We start from the raw sequence: 24,735 nt of genomic DNA, 5'->3' as shown, positions 1-24,735 counted from the left end.
ACTGCCATTGTAGAAACTCTCCCAGGCTCTGTGGCATTACTGGGTGCCCCTTTTGCTGCCCAGCCAGCCTCAATGCCAGGATGCAGCTTCTTGACTAGCATCCTAGAAGAGAGCTCCATGAAGATCTCTGCAATGCTATGGGTTTGCACCCACCCTTCTGCTGTCAGGGTTCAGCCTTTGCCTCATCCGCATCTCGTGGTGTATCTGTTTTCATCCATAACTTGTCTTTCCACACAACTCTCAGATGCTTAACCCTGAGAAGACCTTGCAGTGAGCATCAGCAGGGCAAGCTAAGGCATCTTTCAGGCTTTAGTCACCCATGTTGTTATTTGCTGGTTTCCTGCCCCATCTGCCTGTGTAGATTATATGTATGTATGCAAAATCATGCAATAAAGCCAGTTTTGTGCCCAGAACCTGGAACCCCTTTTTCAGTCTGTTCTTTCAGCTCACTCAAGCAAAGGTTCCTTTCTTTTCCCATCCTCCCCTGTAACTAGCTGGTGCACTCCTCTTTTTAAACTAGGCAGGTGGAAGCAGAAAGAAGCTGAATTGGTGGAACTGAAGCAGAACAGGGGGAGAGGGTGGTGAACAGGATCGCAATATGACTTGACAGATGCTGGTCACAGAGCTGCAGGTGCGATGGGCATGGGTTCTCCTCTTCATCCTTTTCCCTGCCTTTAATGTCCCCCTGCAGTGGTCACCCTGTGTCCAGCTTTGCTCCTGTGACTGTCCCAGCACTGGCTGTGCTCAGAGCTGATGGCAGCATGAAATGGAGATCTATCTTAGGGCAATGTCCACCCTGCAGGGGGGTGGCAGCCGAGACCTTCCCCCTGCTCCCACCTCGCCAGTGATGGTGTCTTCACCATCCTGCTAACCCAGATGCATCCCTGTCTCAGGGTACTTGTAGTCCCAGTTATTCCAGTTTTGCCTGAGGGTGGACCTGTGTTTGGGCACTGAGCAGCCCCCTGTGCTGGGGACCCAAGGTGGCTTCTCCAGCATCGTATCCAGAAGAACAAACACCATCAGAACCTCCTTCATGCGGTGGTTTAACCCATTTACAAGAGGAGGTCTGAAGTCTCCACAGCCCGTGTGCACCAACAAGTTGCCTTCCCTTCTTCTCTGTATTTAATTTTCTAGTTTCCCTAAAGCAGCCTCCTGGGGGGGGCGGGGGACGACACTGAAGGAGAAAGGGGGGTGGCACCCAGCGTGACTCGTGTGGTGGAGCGAGTTCAGGGCAGCATCACTCACCGACGCCCCGCAGCAGGCACCGAGTGAGGAGCAGAAACCTCCCCCTTGTCTGGAGTAGCAGCGGGTCAAGTACAGGGATGAACACGTCTCCAGCGCTCCGGCTCGGGCGGCGGAAGGTGAGATGCTGGTCCCTTCTGAGTCACGAAGCTCCCGGTGCTGATTCGATGAGAGGGGCGGCGGGGAGGGGAGATGCCCCTGCTCGGTCCCGCCAGGGCTCGCCTCTGACATCAGCACAAAACTGGCCATAAAAACGGCGGCCGGCGAGGACTCCGGCTCAGACAGCGACCGCGGGGCTCAGCGGGACGGCAGCCAGCGCCTCGCCGCGGTAAGTGCAGCCTCAGCGTGCGGAGCGGTGCTTTCCTCTCCCTCTCGTGATGCTTTCGGTGCTGACTGCTTTCCCGAGCGCTGCTTTGCCTCTGAGCGTGTGTGCGTCCCCGTGTCTGTCCAACTGGCTTAGTGGCTCCCAAAAGGGGGCTGTAAAAAGTTGGTGGCTGCAGCAAACCTGAGCTCTCGGGAGCCCAGACGGGCTCCTGCCCAGCATGCTGCAAACTCCTCCTTTGCAGGCCATAGACTCACAGAATGGTTTGGGTTGGAAAGGACCTAAAGATCATCCAGTTCCAACCGCCTGCCACAGGGTCCCTGAAAATAAAGCTGCTGCATGTCCCCACCCTGTCCTGCTTAACACAGCTCTCCTGCTTCTGCCCCTTGCCCCGCTCCCTTGCCATAGGTGGCTGCAGAAATCAAGCCCATCACTCAACCTGCTCTACACTCATGGCCTTGGTGCCATGTTACAGGGTGCTCCCAGGTTAACAGTCCAGCAGCCAGGTCCAGGGGTGCGTACCAAGGGTGCAGGGTTGGTGCCAAGGGTGTAGGGGTGGCCACGGTTCATGCAGCAGCAAAAGCCATGTATACAGCCTTTGCTTGGTGCTGCCAGACCTACATTTTCATGGTGGCCCCGTCCCCATCTGCTGGGCTGCAGGATCCCACGGGCTCCCCAGAAGCCCCAGAGGGAAAGAGCGATGCCAGGCCTGGCACAAGGTGCTCAGCTAGGACAAAACTCTGTTTAACGATCCTGGGGTTTGTACAACCCACATTCGCAGGGAGCAGTTATCCCCAGAGCTGTCATCCCACTGAAACCCCCTGCTTTTGACCAAGCTGCCCTGACCAAGCCAAATCCCTTCACTCCCACAGCCGTGCCGGAGGTTGTCATCTTTGTGGCATCATCGGGAAGCACCAGGCACTGGGAGGCTGCAGCGCCAAGCCATAGCTGGCCGGAGAGTGCTGGGGATGAAGCTGGGGGCCGCCTGCCTGCTGTGCCTGCTGCTCGCCTGCCTGACCCTGCCCGGCACCTGCAGCCACCGCCACGAGCGCTCCATGGAAATCCGCAGTGAGAACAGGAGTAAGGGACCCCCCTACCCAACCCCTGCCCCCAGAACCCTCTGCACCCCCAGTCTTCCCTGCACTGGGGAGAGCGGGTGTCCCTGTGCAGAAGCAATGGTTTTCTTTCATCCCCCTCAACCCCTTTCCCTCTCCCCTGGCATTTGTCGCCCCATCACACATGGGTGCAATGCCCTGTCCTCCCTCCATGTCCTCTATCATTCCCCTCTGATTGTTCCTTGGCTTTTGCCTTGCAGACCCGGACATCGACCCCTCCTGGTACACAGGGCGTGGGATCAGGCCCGTGGGGCGGTTTGGGCGGCGGCAGGCACTGGATGAGGGCACCCATCCTGGGGGGGCTGGCCATCGACAAGCTTGTGCCGTCCCACACCTGCACCTCCAGCCCCCCCGGGGGGAGCAGAGCCCCTGAGCTGGAGCCCGCAATAAAAGCCCTTTTCCTCTCATCCCCGTGTCCCCTCCTCTCTGTCTGAAATGCAGCACAAGGCAGTGAAACCAAAAACTGCTGATCTTGCCATGGCTTTGCAGCCTCCCTTGGCAGGGGGTGCAGTGCAGCAGAGATGCTCTCCATATTATATGGCATACTCCCAAAAGCCACCCTAAATATAAGCCCCAGAGGGCTTCCTTTCCTAAGTGCATCCCCTGAGGTCCCCGCAGCACACCAGCACCCATGGATGCCCCCTACACCTTCATTTCCATGGTGATGGGGTCAGAAACAGTCACTCCGTTTCCATGACCTGGGTCAGAAACTCCCTGGGAGAACATTGGGCCATGTCCATTGTGCTGTGTGTCCCCAAATGTTCCTGCATGAGCAGTGTCCCCAGGCCAGACCTCCTCTGCTTTGGGGACAAGAAGGGCCACAGAGAAAGGTGACCCTCAGGATCTTTGTTTGCAGATCTCTGTTTCCAGGATCTCCTGGCCCAACATTGAGGGTCTACGGTTGTTTGGGGAGGGAAGGGTTAATCTTGTCTTTCCCCCCCCCCCCCCCCCCAATGTAGGGGCTTTTAGGCAGCAAATATGCCTTTTGGCTGGGAAGCAGCCCCTGTCCCACTCCAGGATGGGAGGGTGAGGGTAGCACCAGCTCCAGTCGCTGCCACCTCCCCACCTGTGAGCTGACATCCAGGTCAGGTTTGGGGAAAATCCAAAAATGCATCCCTTTAGGGCAACGTTCTCTTTATTTGCAGCCTGGTGCAGAGCTGCTGGGAGGCACTGGCTCCGCTCTGGGAAGTTAAACTCTCCCACTTCAGATGGGAAGGCAGATGGAGGTGTGAAGTGCAGCTGGGGTGGGAAGGCACCAGTTGGGGCTGATGGCAGCAGTGCTGGGAGGTCCCACTCCTCTCTGGAAGTAGAAATGTGGTGGGAGAAACCCCTGTGCTTCACCTCTTGCTTGAAGGCAGTGCCAGAGTTGAGGAACCCCCATGCTGGGGTCAGGTAGGCTCTGACCTCGCTCAGAGCGGGAGGGTGGCAAGGCTGAGCCGCCCCTGCCCTGCTGCATCCCCCTTGCCTTGTCACTGCTCCTCTTGGAGGCCTCATCCAGGTCCAGAGCTGCTGGTCCTCAGAGCTGGCAGCACCCTGTCCGCACCCTGCTCTCCCCCAGGGTGACTGTTGACCTCCCATGCAGGGACGGGGCTCGAGCCTTCTCTTGTTCCCGCTGAAGGAGCTCTTGGGCTAGGAAGAAACACAAGGTTGGAAAGGGCTCATTTCTCCTGCCAGGGGCTGGGATGCAGTGGTTGTCCTGCCTCACCCCAGGGGAGCCGCTAGTGACTGCCACTACTGTCCCATGGTAACTATGTTAGCTCTCTACTGAACAGCTATGCTGGGGACACCATTACACGTAGAGTGGATACTAAAGCAAAAGAGAAGTGTGGTTTGGCGAAAGGACATGAAATCCATCTCAGATGTTGGAGCATCCTGGGATGGATCTGTTCATCCTTCTGTCCAGAGGTGTGACACATTTCACAGAAACCGTGGGCTGCTGTGGCTGTGACCATTGCAGTTGTTGGATGTGGCACAGGCTGGACCAGCCAGGAAGATCTCAGTGCCAAACACAAGCAATGAAGGGGGTCAGCTTTGCAGAGGGGAAGATATTTGCAGCCCTGAAGCAAAGGTTTGGGACCTGCACACACAGCTCTGCTCTCATCTAAAGACATGACACAACTCACCTATGGCCATAAAGATATCATTTACTTGGTGGCTGGATTTTGCAGATGTCTCCATGAACAGGAGGCCTCTGGTCCTTGCAAACTCTTCCCCCTCCTAGGTAGAGACAAGCAGAGTTATTCCCTCAGCTGCCTCTGGTGCTGCTCGTTCAGTTACAGTGGCAGTTCATAGCAGGTCAGGAATTGCACAGGGACTCTGGAGGTGTCTGAAAACCTCGTAAATTCTTAGTTTTGATAGGACATATCCCAGTGCTTGCTGGTGAGGGGTGAAGAGCAGGTGTGAGAGTTCACCCCAAGCACTCACCTCGGTAGTGACTTCTCGCTCAGCAGCAAGATCCACCTTGTTGCCTACCAAAGCAATGACAATTTCATCAGGAAGGAATTCCTTCTCCAGGTCCCTCAGCCACAGCTTTGTTCTGTTGAGTGTTTCCTGGAGAGATGAAGACAAAACCACTCAGGGATATGGTTTTGATTTAATTCTATTCTCTCAGGCATAGCAAAGCTCAATGGGTAGCACCAAACCGAAGTGGGTGAGAGAGATGTGGTGGGGAGACTGAACTGAATGAGGAAGTTCTTCCCTGTGAGGGTGCTGAGGCGCTGGCACAGGGTGCCCAGAGAAGCTGTGGCTGCCCCATCCCTGGCAGTGTTCAAGGCCAGGTTGGACACAGGGGCTTGGAGCAACCTGCTCTAGTGGAAGGTGTCCCTGCCCGTGGCAGGGGTTGGAACTGGATGAACTAAAGGTCCCTTCCAACGCAAATCGGTCTGTGATGCTATGATTCTATGACTTTGATTGCCCTCTCTCAGGGAAACAAGTCACAAGCCCTCAAACACTTTTAAGGCTAAATCAGCCTTGGATAGGATGTACAGCATCAAAAATCACCCCAGGGTTGTGGCATGGGCCTACATGGGCAGGTACAGCCCCTGGCACATCCCAGGTGGGATGTTCACCTTCTCAAGTGGTACTCCTGTATCTGGACACCTGCCCTGGCAGTGCAGCAGGTCTTAAGAGCAGCATCCCCTGCCTTACCTTGTTGGTGATGTCGTAAACAAGGAGAGCAGCATGGGCACCCCGGTAATAGAGGTGGCACACACTGTGGTACTTCTCCTGGCCTGCCGTGTCCCAGATCTCCAACTTGACTGTGGCCACCTCCATGTTGAGCGTTTGTGTGAAGAAGGAGCCTGCAGGGAAGATGCATGTTCACTTGCAGGAAGAGCAGAGAGCTCAGATTTGCTGCTGTGAAGTGAAATCCCTCCTGAGGGCCAGTAAAGGTGCTCTAATGCACAAAACTGTGGTGTGTTGCTCATAAGCACTGGCACTGTTGATGGGACGGCAGGGCAGCCTGTGGCAGGCTGGGAGTCCTTCGTGGCAGCAGCTTTGAGTGGATGCACACCAGTTCTGCTATCAGATAGCTCTGAGCCCTGCAAAATAGCCCTCAGATAGCCACTTCCAGCTTGCTGGTGGGTCAGACCTGTGGGAGCTGTGAATAGAAAAAGATCCTGAAAAGGACCCTGAAAAGGGTCCCACTACAGGGAAGCCTCTGTCTCTGCTCCCAGGGAGCAGACGGCCACTTGTCCACCAGCCAGAGCCAAAGCAGAAGGACGAGGGGAGCAGCTCCACAGTGCCTTGCTCTCCTTTACCAGCTAGCTCTTCAGATTGCAGGTGGGACCTCAACCTTTGTGTCTGCTGTGCCTTCTTAGGGCAAAATCCAGGTGTATCATGTAAAATGAATGTCTATAATGTCTAGGTGCTGCAGGAAGCTGTGCCGATGTGAACATACAGGGCAGGCAGCTTGATGTCAGCAGACATGTTGGCTCAAGGGAGCTTTTAGAGGGAGCAGAGCTCTCGCCTTGATGATGGAGACCATCCAGAGATGTAGCATGAGCACGCACGAAGCCTGCCTTCAGACACAGGCTGCTCAGCATGGCCTGTCAGGTCAGGGTGCACAGGATCAGATACTCTTTGTCTGTGGGGCACAGCGTGGTGCTTGCAGCCTGGCCATGGCATGGGGAGGTCTGGAGGAAGGAGGCACCGCTGGTAGCCTTCCATCAGGCAGTGCTGAGCAACCCTGCTGCAGCTGCCCTGCCTGCACCCGACCTCCCTGCTCCAGCGGGACACCAGGGCAGTGGCAGCCCTCCTTGGGAGAGTGTCTGAAAGGTGCGAGGGCAGCACAGGACCAAGCGTGCAAGGGGCAGATGAGCCGTGCAGCTAGATCCCCGTGTCACTCTTTGCTGCTGCAGAAATTGGTGTTTGGTACCTCCAAACCACGTCTGGACATGGCTTTGCTCATAGCCTGGTGCTGGGGAATATGGGCTGCAGAGAGCTGGAGGTGACAGCAAAGGGGGAGGTCTGTTTCTGGGTGTGAGATATGTGGTGAAGGGAATTAAGACAACACCCTGATAGGGGTGATGGATGGGCTGCTGATGGGGGTGATTAGACAATCAGGGGGAGGCATGTTGCCTTAGTGGGTAGAAGAAGGAATGATGCTAAGGTTCTGTTCTGCCCTTGCACAAGAGCCACAGTCCTTGGAGCAGCACATCTGAAGGTAATTACATGTAATAAATACACCAAATGAGAATAGGTGCCACCCCATCTGTGGTGGCAGGAGCAGCTAATTTGGCTGCAGTCCCACCTCCCCTTCTCTCAAGAGTATAAATTGGACAGTTGAAGCTTGCTATAGTAGAGGGTGAGGATGTGATCCTCTGTGCAGGTGGTGGGCTTGCTTTTTCTCTCCAAAGCAGAGATGCCTCTTTGGTAAGATTTGCACTTCTGAGTGTGACACAATACCCGAGTGAAACTGAACTTACTGAGTTACCAACTGGTTTGTTTGTTGGGTTTGTTTTTCCAGTACGAGCTCAATTACAGTCTGGCTTTGGGTTTTAGTGCTACTGCAGTAAGTGAATTTATCAGTGGCAATGCTGAATCTGTATTTCTGGTGCTTTATGTTCAAAAGTGAGTTTGTGCTATTGTAAGATGTACCAACCAGTTCTGTTGCATCCCACCCTGCTATAGGGAAGGGCATCAGGCCTGGTCTCGTGTCTGGAGCCATCAAGCTATTGAAGGCACTCACTCACATCCCACGGTTGGCAGTGACTCCCTGAAGTCATTTTTCACGTATCGGTAGGCCAGGCTTGACTTTCCCACTGATGTGCTCCCCAGCAGAACCACCTTGTAGGGGTAAGTTGGATGAATCCCCTCCGGGGAGGTGCCCAGCGCTTCTTTCTGTGCCATGCCCTGTAAGGAAACCAACTTCATTTGATGCGCATCTGCAGTGATCAGCCTGTCAGCTGAGCCTCCTGCATCAACTCCTGACTGGTGTCACTGGGGCAGGTGGGGCATTCGAGCCTATTCTAACCTCAAAATAGGGTAGAATAAAATCATTAATCTCCCGAATCAAATTTATTAAGTTAAAATACCTGCCACTGTCAGTAATGACCAGAGGGTGGAGATCTTTAGAAAGAAACTATGCAAGTGAGAAGCCTTCTTCTTGGATTGGGGGCATCTCCTGCATACTGGAAAAGTTGACGGCAGATGGACATCACTTATGGGTGTGCCTTGCTCCTGAGCACACCTCCTTCCCCAAAGTGCTGGTGAAGAGCTTAGGCTTATGTCCCACATTTATTGTGGGTCCTGCTCAGAAGTTACACCAGGAGAGCCTAACTCAGGCTGGAGGTGAACTCAGGTGCAGAGGTGATGCTGCTGCCAGTTTGTCCAGGAAATGGCTGTGCACCTCCACAGCTGATGAGTTTTGTGTCAGCTCTGCTTCAAGTCAGCATGGTGCTTGCCAGGGTGAAAAAGCCAGGACTGAGAGGACCTGGCTCAAGCAGCACACGGAACGCATGGTGGTGACCAGGGAACGACGGGAGAGCACTGCCCCAAATACAGCAGTTGCCTCAAACCTGATCTGAAAAGAGCAGCTGTAGAGCGCTGGCTGTACCCTGGGAAGGGATGGTCGGTGGGAGCCCCCCTGGGTGGCACATGTCCCCTGCTCCCAGCCTTGAGCGTAAAGAACTGACACTACCCTGCTGTCCTGCAGCTAGCCAAAGCTTTGCCCTGGCTTTTCCTTGCAGGGCTCCTCCTCCAATCTCAGCTCACATGGGGAGCTGCAGGAAAGGAAGGTTCATGCAGAGCTTGCAAAGGAAGGGTCACGGGGGTTGGACTGAGCAGGAGAGGGTGTGAGAGGACCTTGCAAGCACTTATCCCATGTCACATACAGCAGCAAAGGGGAAATACGCCACCAGCAAGCCTGAAACTGTGTGCAGAGATGGGATGTGCCTTTGTATAGATCTGATCTAACACCCAAAGGCAGCAATGGAGCTTTGTGAAGGATGCTGAAATGTTTGTGCCCTACTGCTGTTCTCTGCCTGTGGGCCCTAATGCCTTTGCTGATATCCCATGCCAGATGTAGAGTTTCCCATGCCTGGGTGAATGCTGCTGGCATGGGGTGCTTCCCTCTGTGTGCTTTTGAATAACTCCCTGGTCAGCCAGTCAGCGCAGGTCTGCGGGACATGCAAGAAAGAGCCATTGCTCCAGCTTCTGCCTGGGGCTTGCAGGATGTGGTGTGCAGAACCTGGAAATGAGCAAGGCATATCTCTATAAAGACACCTAAGAGTGGCCCTGCCCAGGGAAGTCTCTGTAGCTCACTCGTCTGACAAAAGCCTCTTGTTCCTGCACGCTGCTCATCCCACACATCTCTTATATTGCCCATCTTCTCCTGCAATCTGGCAGGCTCCAGGCCTTTAATCACTCTCCCTTCCCTGAGCTGTTACCAGAGTAGGCTGTCATTAAGATCATTCCTCAGTACTGGGGGAACCTGGGTCTGTATCTTTAGACAGAGGTGGTTTTTCTGCTCAGTGAAATGCGCTTTCATCCCCCTAAAGACAGGGGTAAACCCTCTCCTGCAGCTCATACAGCCCAGTGATGAAGAGCAGGGTCACAGTTTGTACAGCACAGCCGTTAGGGGTAGGTTATAGTTTAGGTACAGCATAAGGGTGCTCCTTATGGTATTTCATTACATACATTTGCCTCTCTGTAGGCCTGGAAGTCCTTTCTGGGCAGTTACATTGGTTACTGCTGCTGATAAGCCATAAACCTCTCTAGGGAAGCAAGAAACTGCATGAAAACATTGTCCAAATTCAATTCCTCATGCTATCCCTCTGCTGCTCTACTGTATAGCACTAAAGGCTGCATTGATTCTTGAACACAGGTCCCCAGAGAACTAATCCAAGAACAGAAGCTTCCTTGCAAGCTTTTCATACTAGTGAGCACCTATTGGAGAGTTTTGCCAAATCTCACTTGAAACAATATCTTTTCCATGTTTTTTCCATGTTAAAAAGCAGAAGGTGAGTCTCCCTTTCAACTTGAGGAGAACAAGGAATAAAGACAAGTGGCTTTATTCCAATTCAATGAAAATACGATTTAGGGAAAACTGTTTCCTTTGCCCTTGTTTGTTTTTTTGTTGAAGGAGTTCACAGAGTAAAACCTTGTGCTCACTGGCTAATAGACGATGGGAAAGTGCTCCAGACACCTCACATGGCTGGTAGTCACCCTTCTGTGGCTGCCTTGGGGAAGAGCTTGTCAGTGAGACCAGGGTTAGGGTTACAACTGGCTCTGCAAATCCAGGATGCTGCTCCAGCAGGGTCACTGATCCCTGCTCCAGGAGCAGATAATGGTGCTGGGTCTCACAGCGAACAGCATCCCTGTTCTTTCAGCCGGAGCCTGTGCTGCCAACAAAGCAGAAGCTCATTTTTTACCTGGAAACCCCCTGACTTGCCTGGGCTAACTGAGCACATCCAGAAGTAATTAAAGCAACTTCCCTGCTGATTCGTGCGAGTTCAGCCCCAGCAGAACACATCTGCATGGCAGATAGCTCCTGTCAGGGGAACTACAACGTCTGATTTGCCTCGCTACAGACTTTAAAGAAGTCACCAATGCCTCTGCGCAAAATGGCTTTAGCACATTTTCCCATGCAGGAAATGCTGAGGGGTAACTAACTGGGACTGCTGGATGCTGGATTTTGGGGCTTTAGCTTGACCCTGGCAAAGAATAACTTGTCAATTTAGGGAGCAGCCTGGGGAACAGCTGAGGTGTTACCAGTCCTGTCCTCCTGCCTAGAGGCCATGCTGAGTGGCAGGGAAAGCTGAACCTGCTCAGATTCAGTATAAAGAGGCAGAGATTAGACTAATTTCAGTCAACTGTAAAAAATCCTGCTTGTGGATTTAGTCTCCAAATACAGCTTAATATTTGTGACTGCTGTGTCTTGCAGCAGATATTCAGGACAGACTTGACTCATCTTATACTCGCCTAGGAGGTGAGCACTGAAATGGCCATGACAGATCATTTCTCACTTCCTAAAGGAGGATGAAGTGTTATTGTGCCCAGGAAATTATGCTCTCAGCCAGCCCTGTTCGCTTGTCACAGTGTCTCCTATCTCCTTCCCGTGGGCAATGGGTGGGCAGGAGGGCACAGCTCAGACCAGTGTTAACCAGCTTTCCCTATGGAGCCCACTTTTTTAGTGCAAATCAGCTTAAGGGCAATCTGTTTGCTGGGCACAGCAGCAGCGCTGGATCAATGATGTTACATTTGAACCACCTGCCCTTGCTGTTTCTAAGAAGGAACCTGACAAATCTGTTTATGAGGGTGACTCAGTTGTTTATAATTAGCAGGAAAGTGAACTTTACCTAAGGAGCAGCCTCTCAAACTCTTATGGGCATAGAAATTAGTAATAAAACCCAGAAGAGTGAGGCGGCAGAGCAGGTATTTGCTCTGGAATGCAACCACAAGGGCTTGGCTTTTGCCACTCAATAAATTAGTATCTCTGAAGTATATTTAACCTGGGGAGAGTATCCTGGTATATTCACTGTCAGGGGATAAGACTTTTATTTACAAAGGAAAACAGTGAAGGAAGAAAAGGAATGCCTACCTTTGGGGATGGAGCTGCTCAGAAGTGGTATTTAAGACTCTATTTAACTTCCTGGGAAATTAATGATGTTTAAGTCTAATGATGTCAAACTGATGTCTAAGCTTTTCTACACAAGCTTTAAGACACTTGCCGAGTTTCTGCAGGGGTACAGCAGTGAACAAGAACCACAGTTAATAGGATTCCAATGTAGATTTACACAGGTATCCAGCTCTGCAAGTTTCAGACATAATGCTTTAGGTTCTTTCAGATTTAGTTTTGTCATCTCCCCCCCAATAGTGGCCATGTACCTACCTCCCCAGTTAACTTCAAGTATTCAGCTCAAAGCCCTTCTCTGGTTTTGGGAGCCTCCTCCTATCTTCTTAAAGCTCTCGTGGTGCTGGTGTAGGGGTGCAGCTGCTTGGAAAGTTCACTTAAGCCAAAGTTACACAGGGGTATGAAAATCCCAACTGCAAAGGCTTGTACATAAACACTGGTAGATTTACATAGCACTTGTCTCTCAACACAATCAGCTCTCCTCAAAGCTAAGGGGAAGAGAATAAGGGTCACTACCTGTGCAAGCCAGTTAGTGACTCTTAACCAGCAAGGAGAGAGCTTTAGCAGACAGAGTGGGTTGGGGAAATAAGGCAGTGATAAACAGAGGCTGCCCTGTGCTATGGATGAGACCAAGTGTTCAGCTAAGACCTTTGCTTCAGCTCTTCAGCTGCCAGAGAGGATGGGGTAGGGCAGAGGACTTCCCGAGTCTCTCTAAAGCCCTCTTCTCTTGGACAGGGAGCCACCGAGGATGGTGCCAGCCTCCCTTCTGATGCCTCTCTGTGGCTGGGGTGCAGGGCTTCTTCCTGATGGGACATTGGGAGTCCTGGGCTTGTCTGGGAAGCACACCCTGAGGGTGGTGGCTGCGGCTGGGGTCAAGCCCTGCCCTGCCCTGCGGTTCCCCAGGGGCACCGTTACCTTCCCGAAGAAGCCTCGCTCTGCTCCCAGCTCTCCAGTCCGTGCCATCGGGTGGTGTCCGGCTGCCCGAGCCCTTCTGCGCCCGAGCAGGTAAGAGCGAAGCCAGGCAGCAGCTCCCAGGGAGCGGTGCCAAAGGTGAGAGCTCAGTGAACCTTAGATCCGCTGCTGAGATGGGCGAGCCGGGTCCACAGGGCTGCCGGCGCGGTGAGAGCAGCGGGCGGCCATCCCCCTGCACCCAGCCCCTGCCTCTGCCCTTCCTGCTCCCCACGCTGGGGCTTGGCCTTGGGTGGATGGGGGTGCATGGGTGGGGTTTCCCAGAGTCTCACGGTTGGAGCCAGCCCAGCTTCCCGGCGCAGGGGCAGGAGCACCAGCCGCACCTCAGCCCTGGAGCTTGAGACCGGGGACCGTTCCTATAACACAGCAATCTCTGCTGACGCACGCTAGCCCTGGCTTTGGTCTTGTGCCAGGGTACGGGCTCAGGTAACCTGGGTATTGCTGAAGTGATCTGCTTTCGGGAGCGTGGCTGCTTTACCAGCTGGTGGGAGACAGCGCGGCCGCTTCTCTTGCAAAGCGCTCCAGCAGATGAGCTGGGGAGGTGCGAAGGGAGCCCAAACTGAGTGCCTGGCTTTTACTGCCTTTTAATTAAGGTAATAGCTGGTTGCCACAGGCAGCTGGGGCCTGGTGCTTTGGAGAAGGCTGCTCTTGTTAAAGCTCAAGTATCTTGAGAGAGAAATCACAGCGTGTTAATGCATCAGGATAACAGGTCTGGAGTGAGAACTGGGTAATTAAAAAGCTAAATGAAGATAGCTTTTGTGTTTCTGCCACTCATCACAGTCAATGTCTTTCCTTCAAGTAACAGCTCCTGTAGCTTTCTGGAAGTGAAACAGACTTTACAAAATCTAATCCTCACATTTACAGGGAGCAGAGTGAAAAGCAGGAGTCCTACAAGCAAGCCTGAAATCATGTCTTCTCACTTTAGAAATGAAGAGCTTGGCAGGATCATGGAACAGGTTCTCCTGGAAAGCATGCTAAGGCACACAGAAAACGAGGTGGTTGGTGAAATTTAAACAGGAGAAGTTCAGGTTAGATCTAAGGCAGAAGCTCTTCCCTGTGAGGGTGCTGAGGTGCTGGTACAGGGTGCCCAGAGAAGCTGTGGCTGCCCCATCCCTGGCAGTGTTCAAGGCCAGACTGGACAGAGCTTTGGGTGACATGGTCTGGTGCGAGGTGTCCCTGCCCATGGTGGGGGGTTGGAATTGGGTGAGTTTTAAGGTCCTTTCCAGACCAAACCAGTCTGTGTCCTGTGACTGCAAGGCCTGACTGCTGCTGCTCGATTACTTCCCATTTCTATGCTGAAATGCCTTGTAGAGATGCCAGAGAGCTGCACAGATTTCATATGGTACCTGTGCCCCTCCAAGTGGAATCACTATGTGAGGTTTTGGTCTATGAGCCAAATCGGAGTGTTTCCTGTTTCTCTTTCTTTGGGAATGTGTCTACGCATGGATTTGCACCATCACAGCAAAACTGGCTTGAGTACACCCACAAATACCTCCAGCCTAAGAGCCAGTCTTACCCTGCATGCAGCTTTTTTGCCAGAGGGAAGGAAAGGGTCTTCCTTTCCAGGTCCCTTTAACTTGTTTCGCAAGGTTGTGCTGTGAAATAAGTTGACTTAAAGCCTTATTTTTTTTCCAGGGCTTTGGAGTGTTCTTCAATGTGAGTTTGTGTGACCCTGTGAGCAATCACAATGGCACAGCAGAGAGGCAGAAAGGTGTTTCAGGGTCTGGAAAGGACTGGGATATGGATACACTTGTCTGCTATTGCTGTAGCAAGAATCCTTGCCCAAAGCAATGAGCGACTGTGAAAGGCAGGTTGCTCCCATTTACCCACTCTTTTGGACCTACAAGCTGTGATAACATCATGCACCTGAACTAGGCACTGAATTCTTAGAAAATGAGGATCTCAGTCTTGGCTGGGAGGCTTTGAAGCCTTGTGAAAGGATAGCTTTGCAGCTTCTAAAAGAAACTTCATTTCCAATTTGCACTGCTGCAATAAGCATCCATCTCATGCTCTATTATTTTCATAGCAATCTCATCTACCCAAGCAGATGTTAAGTCTCAGGTGTCTTTGTTTAAGGGCCTTTATAAAGGAGATGGCTTAAATGAGATGCCTGCACAAAGTGCTATGGCCTGGCTGGTGCAAGTAGCCTGGAGCCCTCCGGAGCCACGGGAGCGTTTCCAGTTTTGGGCTGGAGCCTCCTGGGCGGGACCTACTCCGGCTCCCGTGGAGGCAGACCCCACTAGATGGCACTGGGGTTTAAGACAGCAGGGATGCATGCCAGTCATTTAACCGGGCAACGGGATAGAGAACAGTCAGTGCGGGTGATGGGAGGGACAGACTGAGGTCTCCTGCAAGAAGTGGATCTGGACAGCCAGCTTTGATTTGGGTGGGCTCTGTTCCCTGAGCAACGGGGACTTGGGAAGCCAGACTGTCCATTGTCTGAGAGATGGGTATGAGGAGCTGAAATGGGGCTCCATTGTCTCAAGGAATGGTGTGAGGAATTGCTGTCCATTATCTCAAGGATTGCTGACATATGTGTGCAGTTGAAGAGCTGGCTGCAGGACCTGGCATGCATGTGTTCCACCAGGAATGTGCAGTATGTGACATTAAGAACAGAGGTGCTTCCCCCTAATGTATTATAAAAGGGGGAAAAGGTACTTTGCTGTGGGGCCACCCACCACCGGAGACAACCATGAGCCCTTGGGCTGCCACTGGATCCATGGTGGTGACTATCCCTCTCTGCACTCCAAAAGTTTGCTTAATTTCTATGCTTTTCCTGATCTGTCCTGTTGCTATTCTTTTTTTATATAATTATCTTTTTATAATCAAGTGCCCAATTGCAGTACTTAGCCTCATTGGTGTTTTAATTTCACTCTGGGATCACGAACAGAACATTTCCAACACTGGGTTTTATCCAGTTGGACCCTGACAGATGGGTCTGGCCACAGGGATCGTATGGGTCAAACACTCCGGCCTAGCAATCTGAGCGCCTGAAACCCCATTGCAGACTTTCCCATTGCTTCACCTCTTTGATGTATTGATTTTTAGCTGTGAAGGAAATGGTAACATTTCAGTTGGGCACAGGAACACCGGAACAAGTAAAAATAAGATCCCTAGATTAAGTATGCAAGAATAATTCCAATAACCTCCTATTTCTGCCTCTGCCTGTTGTGTAATTTTGGGCAGGCTGCTTTTCCTTCCCCCTTCCCTGGGTAAAAGGAGGCACAAGGACACAGATCTTCCTGGGCCAGCCTGGGGCCTCCTGCAAGGCTCTTTCTCAGTGGCTGGGTAGCACTTGGTTCCTCCTGACTCTGGCTGGTGTGAGGAAACATTAGCTCATGGATGTGAGCACTGTAATAAATCATCCCTTGCTGAAGGAAGAGAGGTTGGGTGGAAAAGGCACCAGGGTCCAGTAATAAGGCAGTACTCTGAACAGAAAACAGTCTAAAACCTCGGCATTGCCTCTTGTCTGCTGTCTGCCCATGGGAAGGGTTATTTTGTCTCCTCTGCCTTGTTTCTTCTGCTCCCCTTGGCTTGTCATCTGGGTTTATGTGTGCTTCCCAGCGTGCTCTGTGCAGGCAGCCCAGCGAACGAGGTCTGATCTCCATTGAGGGAGGCTCCTGCACTGCTAAACCAGTAAGGCTAACTGCTCAGCCTCAGCTTAAGCATTTTTGGACCCCTGAGATCCCTCAATACCATGAAGCTGCTCCTGAAAGGTCAGTTTTCATCCAAAACACACCCATTTTTTTCTAATTCAGTTTTAAGAGTGTTTCAAGAGCATGGCTGTGGTCTCAGCACTGCTGCTCAGCAGAGCACTGTGCCCCTTGCTTGGGTACCTCAAGGCTCCTGTTTTCTGCTTGCAGCACAGCGTGGCTGCACTGTCTTACATGGGGACAGGCAGCTGAGTCTGGTTGGTCTGAGCCACAGGTACCCAAGTGTCTAAGCTGCTTGGATCATCCCATAGCAGTGCTGCTGCCTGCCTTGCACTTGCCTCTTGCTCTGCAGTAAAGGTCTGAAAACACAAGAGGCTTTTCTGGTGGGTTTTGGTGGTGGTGGTGGTGGTTTTGGTTTGGGTGTTTTTTGTGTTATTTTTTTTTCCCCTGCTGAGGCATGTAGAGGAGCAATGAAAAAAAAAGAACAACAGTGTTATTTCTATTGAAAGTGCTTTGTGACACTGTTCTGGCCTAAACCACAGAGCTGGGGTTTGCTAAATCTGCTCTAATGTTATACCTGCACCAACTGAAGCTGCAGCAGCAAGGATAGAGCAGTGTGAGCTCAATAGATACGGTGGCTTGGAAATCCTTGCTTTTTCAGAAAGCCATGTATCTATAATGCATGTGCATACATATGCAGGCATTTTAGAAAGTATGGGCTGCATATGTGATAGTGGCTGAATCCTGCTATTGTCCTGTGCTTTATTCCAGTGGCTTTAGGGCTCTGGGCTGCACTGAAATGCCCACAGTGGTCACAGGTCACTGCTAACCTGATACAAGCATCTGCTGCTGCAAACTGCTCTCTCGATAGGCTCTGATGGGCTGCCTCTGTATTAACAGGCTTTCTGAGAGCATTGCCTGTCATGTTGATGCAGGCGCAAAAGCAGCATTTGCTATTGTGAGCTCTGACTGGACAGAAGTGAGGGTATGGTCAGATTTAGGCAGCTGGCTTTGGGCATGCAGATCCCAGAACTGATGGTCATAGGAATGTGACTTTTGTTATGACCTTGCCTAAGTGATTTTGGCTCCTGGGCCAGCTGTAGGAAAACTTGTCTCTGCATTGCCAGCTTCAAAGCAGCTTGTGTGTCAGTATATATAGCACGCCCTGCTTTTGGGATGTAACTAGTTTGGTTTAGCAGGTACTGCTATAAACGAGTCCACCCATGGTCCTGATCCTGCTCTTGCAGAGGAGCTCTCTTCACTATGCTCCTTGGAGCAAGGCTCCACAATGCTGACTGCTGGTTTGGGGAGCCCTCAGCCATGCTTTGAATGGAAGTGCTTTTTCTAAGCATCTTTCTCTTTGCTGTTTCTCCTTTTCTGTGCATGCAGTAAGATCAACTAGAGTTCAGCTCTTGAGACCTGAAGACTCAGAGCAGCCCAATAATGGTGATACAGGCAAGGTTTGTCACTGCTGCAATGGAGCATTGGAAGATCATTTTGTCAGTTTTGAGAGGAGGAAGGGTTGCGTTTTTCTTAATGAAAAAAGACTGGGCTCTTCCCTGTTGCACTGATAGAGAGTTAAGAAATATTTTGAGCATTAGTGGAGTTGTAATGATGAACAGATCATTTACACAGAGGCTCGAAACTGAGCGTGCTGTGAGCCACTTTGGGCTTCTGAAACACTAGTCTTCCTGTATTAATTATTAACATCACTAAAACACCCCAGAGATTAGCATGGAAACATTAAACAAGCTTCATATTAATGACTCCCAGATGATAAGTGATGATGAAGCATGTGTTAAAGACCGTCAAGGGAAAATAACTACTGACTACAATAAACATATTAAGTATAGTGGCATTAAATTACAAGAAGAATACAAGTGCGAACCACAAGAAAGGCTTTCCTATAGCACTGCCTGTGGTAGCAAGGCATTTGAAGAGACAGGTAATACTGTTTGCACCTTTCAAATTGCACTTTGACAATAAACAGCCTTGAAGGACACGGATGTGCTGAGGTGAGAAGTGTCTGCCACACACCTCCTTGCTCTTGCAAGGAGCTGTGCTTTGGATAGAGACTGCTGCAGTCAGTGGGTAAACCTGCACTGGTTTACCTGCTAGTTCAGAACTTAAGAGATGCTACAAACAGCCTCCGCTGACCCTGCTGGAGGTGGGGTGCAAAGCGATTTAAGAGCAGTCAATGTTCCCCATTTCATAGAATCATAGAATCGTTAGGGTTGGAAAGGACCTTAAGATCATCTAGTTCCAACCCCCCTGCCACGGGCAGGGACACCTTACGCTAAATCATATCACTCAAGGCCTCGTCCAGCCTGGTCTTGAACACTGCCAGGGATGGAGCATTCACAGCCTCCCTGGGCAGCCTATTCCAGTGCCTTACCACCCTAACAGTAAAGAATTTCCTTCTTATATCCAACCTAAACTTCCCCTGTTTAAGTTTGAACCCGTTACCCCTTGTCCTGTCACTACAGTCCCTAAGGAAGAGTCCCTCCCCAGCATCCCTATAGCCCCCCTTCAGATACTGGAAGGCTGCTATGAGGTCTCCACGCAGCCTTCTCTTCTCCAGGCTGAACAGCCCCAACTTCCTCAGCCTGTCTTCACACAGGAGGTGCTCCAGTCCCCTGATCACCCTCGTGGCCCTTCTCTGGACTTGTTCCAACAGTTCCATGTCCTTTTTATGTTGAGGACACCAGAACTGCACACAATACTCCAGGTGAGGTCTCAAAAGAGCAGAGTAGAGGGGCAGGATCACCTAATTTGACCTGCTGGTCACGCTCCTTTTGATGCAGCCCAGGATATGGTTGCTTTGTGCATGGGTGGTTCATGATGTGTGTCTAATAAGTAAATCACAGCTTTTGTGGCTCGTTGCAGTAAAAATGCCTGTATCAGACATTTTGCTTATCTCAGACTTCATGTTCTCTTTTACTCAGCAGACTTTGGCCAGGAAACCCCCTGTGAGTCCAGCCCACCTTACCAAAACAGCTGTGATGCAAAGACCTTTGCTTCCTGAAAAGCCTGGAAACAGAAGAAACAGTTCTGTGAAGTAAGAGCTATCGTTGCCTAATGAGGTGCAGGTTGTGCAGCATTTTACATTGTTAAAGCACTTATGCACCCTCTTCCACATGTGTGCTCTGCTGCCTGCCATAAGCTCCTTGTGTTGCTTTTTTGCCGGTGGGGATATCACGTTTGGGATGGACCTTAACCTCGCTGGTAAACCTGGTGGTAACTGGCCAGCTGGCTTAAACTATTAGGCATGGACCAGCACATGCTTACAGAGTGATCACACATGTTCCTTTAGGAACTAGGCTAAAAATGGCTCTAGGCGGTACCTTCCTGTGCAAGAGCTACAGAGAAGCTCACTGACGGCCAAAAGTTGCTCCCAGCTCAGTAATGCCCCCAGAAGTGTTTCATCTGTCTGTGTCTGTGAGACAGTTGTAATGAATGCAACTGAAAGCAGTTTGCCAGTGCTTGGAAAGAGAACTATTTAAGCAACGCTGCCTAGCAATGACTTGGAAAGTGCCTGTGGGTGTGGACATAACGTTATTTTCTCTGAAGTCCCCACCCAGCTTTTGGATGCACAGTACAGACATGTTCAGAAGGCATTTTGATGATGGCTTTTACCTCTCCGTGCTTCGTAGCAGGTCGGTGGCCACATTGTAGTCTTGCTATTTTCAGATCACATCTAACTGGCTGCTTTTCTGCTGGTTTTTGATCTTGTGCCTTGGGTGTTACAGACATGGTCTGTAAAGGCACAAGAATAGAAATTATTTCATCAGTATGAGCCTGAGCAACCTCGTTTAACACGAGCCACTGCCTGAAGAGTAGCAAAGCAGTCAGCGTTATGCAGAGGTGAAATAAGTCATCTGTTGCCAATCAACTAGGAAAGAACAAAGATGCCTCGAGGGGGGAACCATTATCTGCTGTTACCTGGAGAAACGCCCTCTATAATTGAAAATTGTATTAAAGATTATTTTGGGAATTTCTAATTAGTTGAATGGAGCCACTCGTGCTCAGGATGTTTCGGAAACCTAAACTTGTAACTGCCCAAAAGAGGCCACCGCCAAGGAGCGATTTTCCTGCCTTTCCTCTCTGCCACCACAGCTACAAAGTCAGGGAGGATGAAAACTTCTACAGAAATTAGGTTGGGTGACAAAGGCAGAGCCTGACAATCCCTGGGGAGATGCCAGTACCTGGCCCTACATGGCTTAAGGCTGGAACCCCTGAAAAGAGCAGTGATATACTGAGTAGCTATCCTTAGGGAAGTGCGCAGTTAGGAAAGGTGGAAGGCAAAAGTAGGGAAAAGAAGGGATTTGTGGTTGAGAACATTCTGTTTCTGCCTCTGGCATTGGTTTCCAGCCTAGTCCTTGACAAGTCATTCAGTGGCTATGGAGATTGGTGGTTCTAGATGCAAGCACGCATTTTTGTCTCTGTCCAGTTTCGGGTACTCCATGCTGTACTTATTTATTTACTTATTTTTACATACAGCTGAAACTGAAGGGTTCTGTGGCAACTCACTGTGTACGTGCGTGGGAATTGTCTCTTTTGTTTCTACAGTTGGAGGAAAATGAAACACTGGAGAATTTGACAGCATTTGCCTGGCTGTTTTGGCTCTTTATTGATGGAGAACAGAGGAGCTAATTCCTTCAGGTTCTTACAGGGAAGGACACAGAGGGTTTTAATGCCATAATAGTCAATGCTGCAGAAAAGCCTACAGGGAAATCACAGAGCATGGCAACTGCTTCAGGGCTGGGATGGGGGGGCAGTAACTAAGGCATGAATTGGCTTCGGGGTGCACAGCCAGGCAGAAGGCAGGGACAGCGTGCTAGGCAGATGACTCAGTCCCACATGCCATTCATCAGTCACTGTCATGGAAAACCAGGAATGCTGGGGATGCCAAAATGTGTTATGACTTAAAATCAGATGTACCAATGCTAACACGCTGTAACATCTGAAGTGTTTTGCCTCATTTTGTCTGAAGTTTTGTTATCGTTATCTTCTTTCACTTCCCGGTTTAGGCAAGCTTCTTTGTTTTAGGAAATGATAATGACCTCCCTTCCTGCCCTGTAAGTGATTATCACAGCTGGAATCTGAAATCCTTTAGCACCAGCATGGCTTATTTTAGGTGAGCCCCTGGTTTGCTGCTGTTCTGTGTAGGTGGGTGATCAGAGAGGTGCAAGAAGATGGGGTAGCAATGAACAGCTTCAGCTCATAATGCAGAACCATGAGACATCAGACACAGGTGCCCTTCCATCTGATGTGAAGTGGTTGGAACTCCTCCCTGAGGATAGATGCGGCAATTTTTCATTTTGCTATAAAATAGGCGAGTGGAAAATACCTCTCCCCTGACAAGCATGAAAGATGGCTGGAAGGAGAGCATAGCTAAGTTCTGCTGTGCTTAAGAAAAGGAATGTTTTGCCTCTGATTTGCACTTTGGATGAATCTGGATGGATTTCCACAGGGACAACAAACAACACCTCCTTTCCCCTCTTCCACTCCAGCTGAGGGAGTTAAACTGTGATGTGGTTTCACATAAGCTGTTCCAAAATGATGTTCAAATGCCATTTTATGGAAAAGTATGACTAATTAGGACAAGCACTTGGTCTGCAACAAACAATTGGTTGGGTTTAGACCATGTGTTGTGTCTATGTTTTACTGCAGTCCAAAACAACTGGAGTTTAAGAAAACCTGGAGGGCCTGACTGGAAAATGTGGCTCAATTTAACTCTGCAACATTTGGAATGGGAGTGGAAAAGGCCACACAGCACGGAGCAGAAAAACCACAGGGAAAATAAGCAGCATCGAGCCCTTGTAGCAAGGCCACGTGATTCCTCATTCTCGTGTCTCCACGCCTCACCAGCACAATGGCAGGAGGAATGCTTTGATACAGTAATCCCAAAGTGATGCACAGCCAGTTCCTCAGCTGCTCCAGCTGATGTAATGCATTGCTTTTGCTGAAGCCATTCTGATTTCATCTGGCTGACGGACCAAGTAGTTCAGACTATGGGTTTGGACAGATGTAGAGGCTGTATTTCCAAATTAAATATGTACATTGATGTCTTGCCTGCATTCCACCCAAGCTCTGGGAAGAAAAGGCAGGGGGCATGCCGGTCTTGTCATCACAATGCCCAAGTGTCCCACAGTCTGGAATGGGTTTTATCCCCATAGAACTTGAGGTAGGAAACGAGGAATGGTTTTATGCTAGGTGGAAGAAACATATGATGTATTTTCTTCCAAAAATAACCTGGGGCTCTCTTAAAACTTAGCTTTTTTACATAGTAAGAGGGGAGGCCAAAGGAGGAAAAACAACCAGATTTTGCAGTGTGCTGTGGCAGGCTGGGAACAGCAGATAGGAGTGCAGATATCAAACAGCAAACCATAACAGGCTGTGTTCTTCAAAGCCTAGGATAGGTTTGGCTCCCTGCAACTACAGCTGCTGTGGAGCTGGCCTTGCTTTGCTTCGCTTTGCGCTGAAACACTCTGAGCTGTGGCATGCCTGCTGCTAATTAGATTAGCTCCACAGAGGTTACCTTGAGTGAGTTCCCATCTGTAGCCCGACATGGGAAGTTTTCAGTGAGCTCAGTGACAGTTTGCAAACTGCAGGTAAGTTCCCTGCCTGGCACAGGAGCAGAGAGCTTGCATATCTTGGTCTGGGTGAAGCCTTATGTCCTCGAAACAGGAGCACCAACGGGACCAGAACAATCTCCCTGGGGCTGTTGCAGTGTCAGCCGTGATGGATATTCATGTCCCAGATTTAGTGGCAGGGCTGAGAGCCTGCGGTATTTGGGCTAGTGCTCTTTAAGGCAGACAGACTCTCAGTATAGTGCTTACCACAGACTTAACGTACTTGACCCTGGCTACCCAAAAATTGCTTTTGGATTCATGTCCAGAACTTTGGCAAGAAACCTCTGATTTCCAGACTACAATTATATACAACCTATTTAGCTGTATGCTTTTGCTCTAACTTGGCTCTAAGCTTTACATAGCATCATCCCCACCCCTTTACTCCAAACCAGTTTATAGAAAAGAGATGCAGTTGCTCTGCCTTTGGTTAGACAAGGCAGCCCGTTCTCATCTCAGGAAAGGCCCTCCTGCTGATTATTCTAGGAATTGTTCTCTTTACAGCTATGCAAGTTTAAGTTAACATGGAAAAGCAGATTTGCAGGCATCGTTTTAGGTAAAGTCTTGTGGACAGCTGTGCAATGGTATAAATATTTGCACTGATAGATCCTTACCTGAGGTGCTCTAACAGTAAATGTATTTTTGGTGTTTGTGTTGTGATGGTGGCACACAACTAACCTGTGAGCAGTTTATGACCCCAGAACTTCCTCCTCTTCCCCCATTTACAGCTGATGAGATTATGAATTTAGCCCTTGGCACGGTACGCATTGTCTGCTTGGTTTCATTCCACTTGTTTCTCATGTCCTTAAACTCTCTGCATTCTTATGTAACTTTATTATCTTTTATTCGTGATGCTGTTTCATCAGCATGTTCCATTAGGGTGCTAAAGAAAATGCTAAATGAAATCAACCCCAAAGTTAACCTTCAAAAAACTGCCTCCAAAGGAAGAATCTTCTTCAGCCTTGAAAGGGATCCAATTCTGAGACCTCAAGATCCCCAAAATGGCATCTTCAGTGACCTGTAAGAAATTTACAGATGAAAAGCTATCTCTCAGGATATGCCAAGGTGACTGGAAGGGGCCAGCAAGTCATTGAGGGATTTTCACAGGATGAAGACAATAAATAAGCCCTCTTCAGGAAAAAAAACCACACTTTCGCATAGCAAGTAAGTCACTGTTGGTAAACAGGGAACAAGGTAACCATCTGCTGCTGTTGTGGGGTATTTTTTTTCCCCGTCCTCCTAAAGCTGGGCTTGGAACCCACCTCTTTATGGACTGCATTCTCCTTGGTCAACCCAAGCTCAGGAATCTCTTTTCTGAGCCTTCTGGAAGAGAGTTACCAGTCACAGCTTTGCCGTAATGAGTTGCTATGTGACTGGAAGCCCCAGGCTAGACACCACAAAGCTAAGCAAGTTTTCCAGCATCCCAGGGCTCCACTAATGCAAATAGAGACTCTACTGATTTGAAGAGATGAAGCAACAGTAAAGGCTCTCATCTGGACAAAGCCTGCATGGACGCTACCAGTCCCCTGATCCCTGTCTTGACACCAGTTAGATGCAGCAACAACATCTGAGCACTTTTCCTGGGAGGTCTGATTACCTGAAGAGGATCATCTTGGGCTCTTTAGGAGGTCTAATAAAGGGGAAGCCCTTTAGTTGCACTAGTGGATTTTTTAGGCAGTATTTCAGTGCCAGCACATACTTGTCTGTGATGTAATTTTCTTCCCTTAAT

At 50.2% G+C, this 24,735-nt stretch overlaps 2 protein-coding genes across 4 annotated transcripts; one reads left to right on the top strand and one right to left on the bottom strand.

Moving 5' to 3' along the window:
• Nucleotides 1-1,372: 1,372 nt before the first annotated feature.
• On the top strand, nucleotides 1,373-3,068 carry PRLH (prolactin releasing hormone). 2 transcript variants are annotated; one of them, XM_057421940.1, is made up of 3 exons: nucleotides 1,373-1,570; nucleotides 2,437-2,632; nucleotides 2,880-3,068. In XM_057421940.1, exons 2-3 carry the CDS (start codon nucleotides 2,533-2,535, stop codon nucleotides 3,050-3,052), a joined length of 273 nt encoding a protein of 90 aa, XP_057277923.1. In that variant the 5' UTR covers nucleotides 1,373-1,570; nucleotides 2,437-2,532; the 3' UTR covers nucleotides 3,053-3,068. The 2 variants fall into 2 exon arrangements, with proteins under 2 accessions (XP_057277923.1, XP_057277914.1); XM_057421931.1 differs by having other exon boundaries at nucleotides 2,437-2,644.
• Nucleotides 3,069-3,796: 728 nt separating this feature from the next.
• RAB17 (RAB17, member RAS oncogene family) lies at nucleotides 3,797-12,935 on the bottom strand. Of its 2 annotated transcripts, none has more exons than XM_057421917.1 (6): nucleotides 12,668-12,935; nucleotides 7,872-8,031; nucleotides 5,827-5,978; nucleotides 5,104-5,229; nucleotides 4,803-4,896; nucleotides 3,797-4,308 (listed from the first exon to the last, which is right to left on the bottom strand). In XM_057421917.1, the coding sequence occupies exons 1-6, from the start codon at nucleotides 12,713-12,715 to the stop codon at nucleotides 4,196-4,198; spliced, it is 693 nt and encodes a 230-aa protein (XP_057277900.1). In that variant the 5' UTR covers nucleotides 12,716-12,935; the 3' UTR covers nucleotides 3,797-4,195. The 2 variants fall into 2 exon arrangements, with proteins under 2 accessions (XP_057277900.1, XP_057277906.1); XM_057421923.1 differs by lacking the exon at nucleotides 12,668-12,935 and adding an exon at nucleotides 11,720-11,842.
• Between the last annotated feature and the right edge of the window lie 11,800 nt (nucleotides 12,936-24,735).

The sequence above is a fragment of the Pezoporus wallicus genome, unplaced genomic scaffold, assembly GCF_028554395.1.
Source record: "Pezoporus wallicus isolate ANWC-B61680 ecotype Strahan unplaced genomic scaffold, APGP_CSIRO_Pwel_v1 contig_3488, whole genome shotgun sequence".
NCBI classification, from domain to species: Eukaryota; Metazoa; Chordata; class Aves; order Psittaciformes; family Psittacidae; genus Pezoporus; species Pezoporus wallicus.
This window is presented reverse-complemented; position numbering and strand designations above follow the sequence as displayed.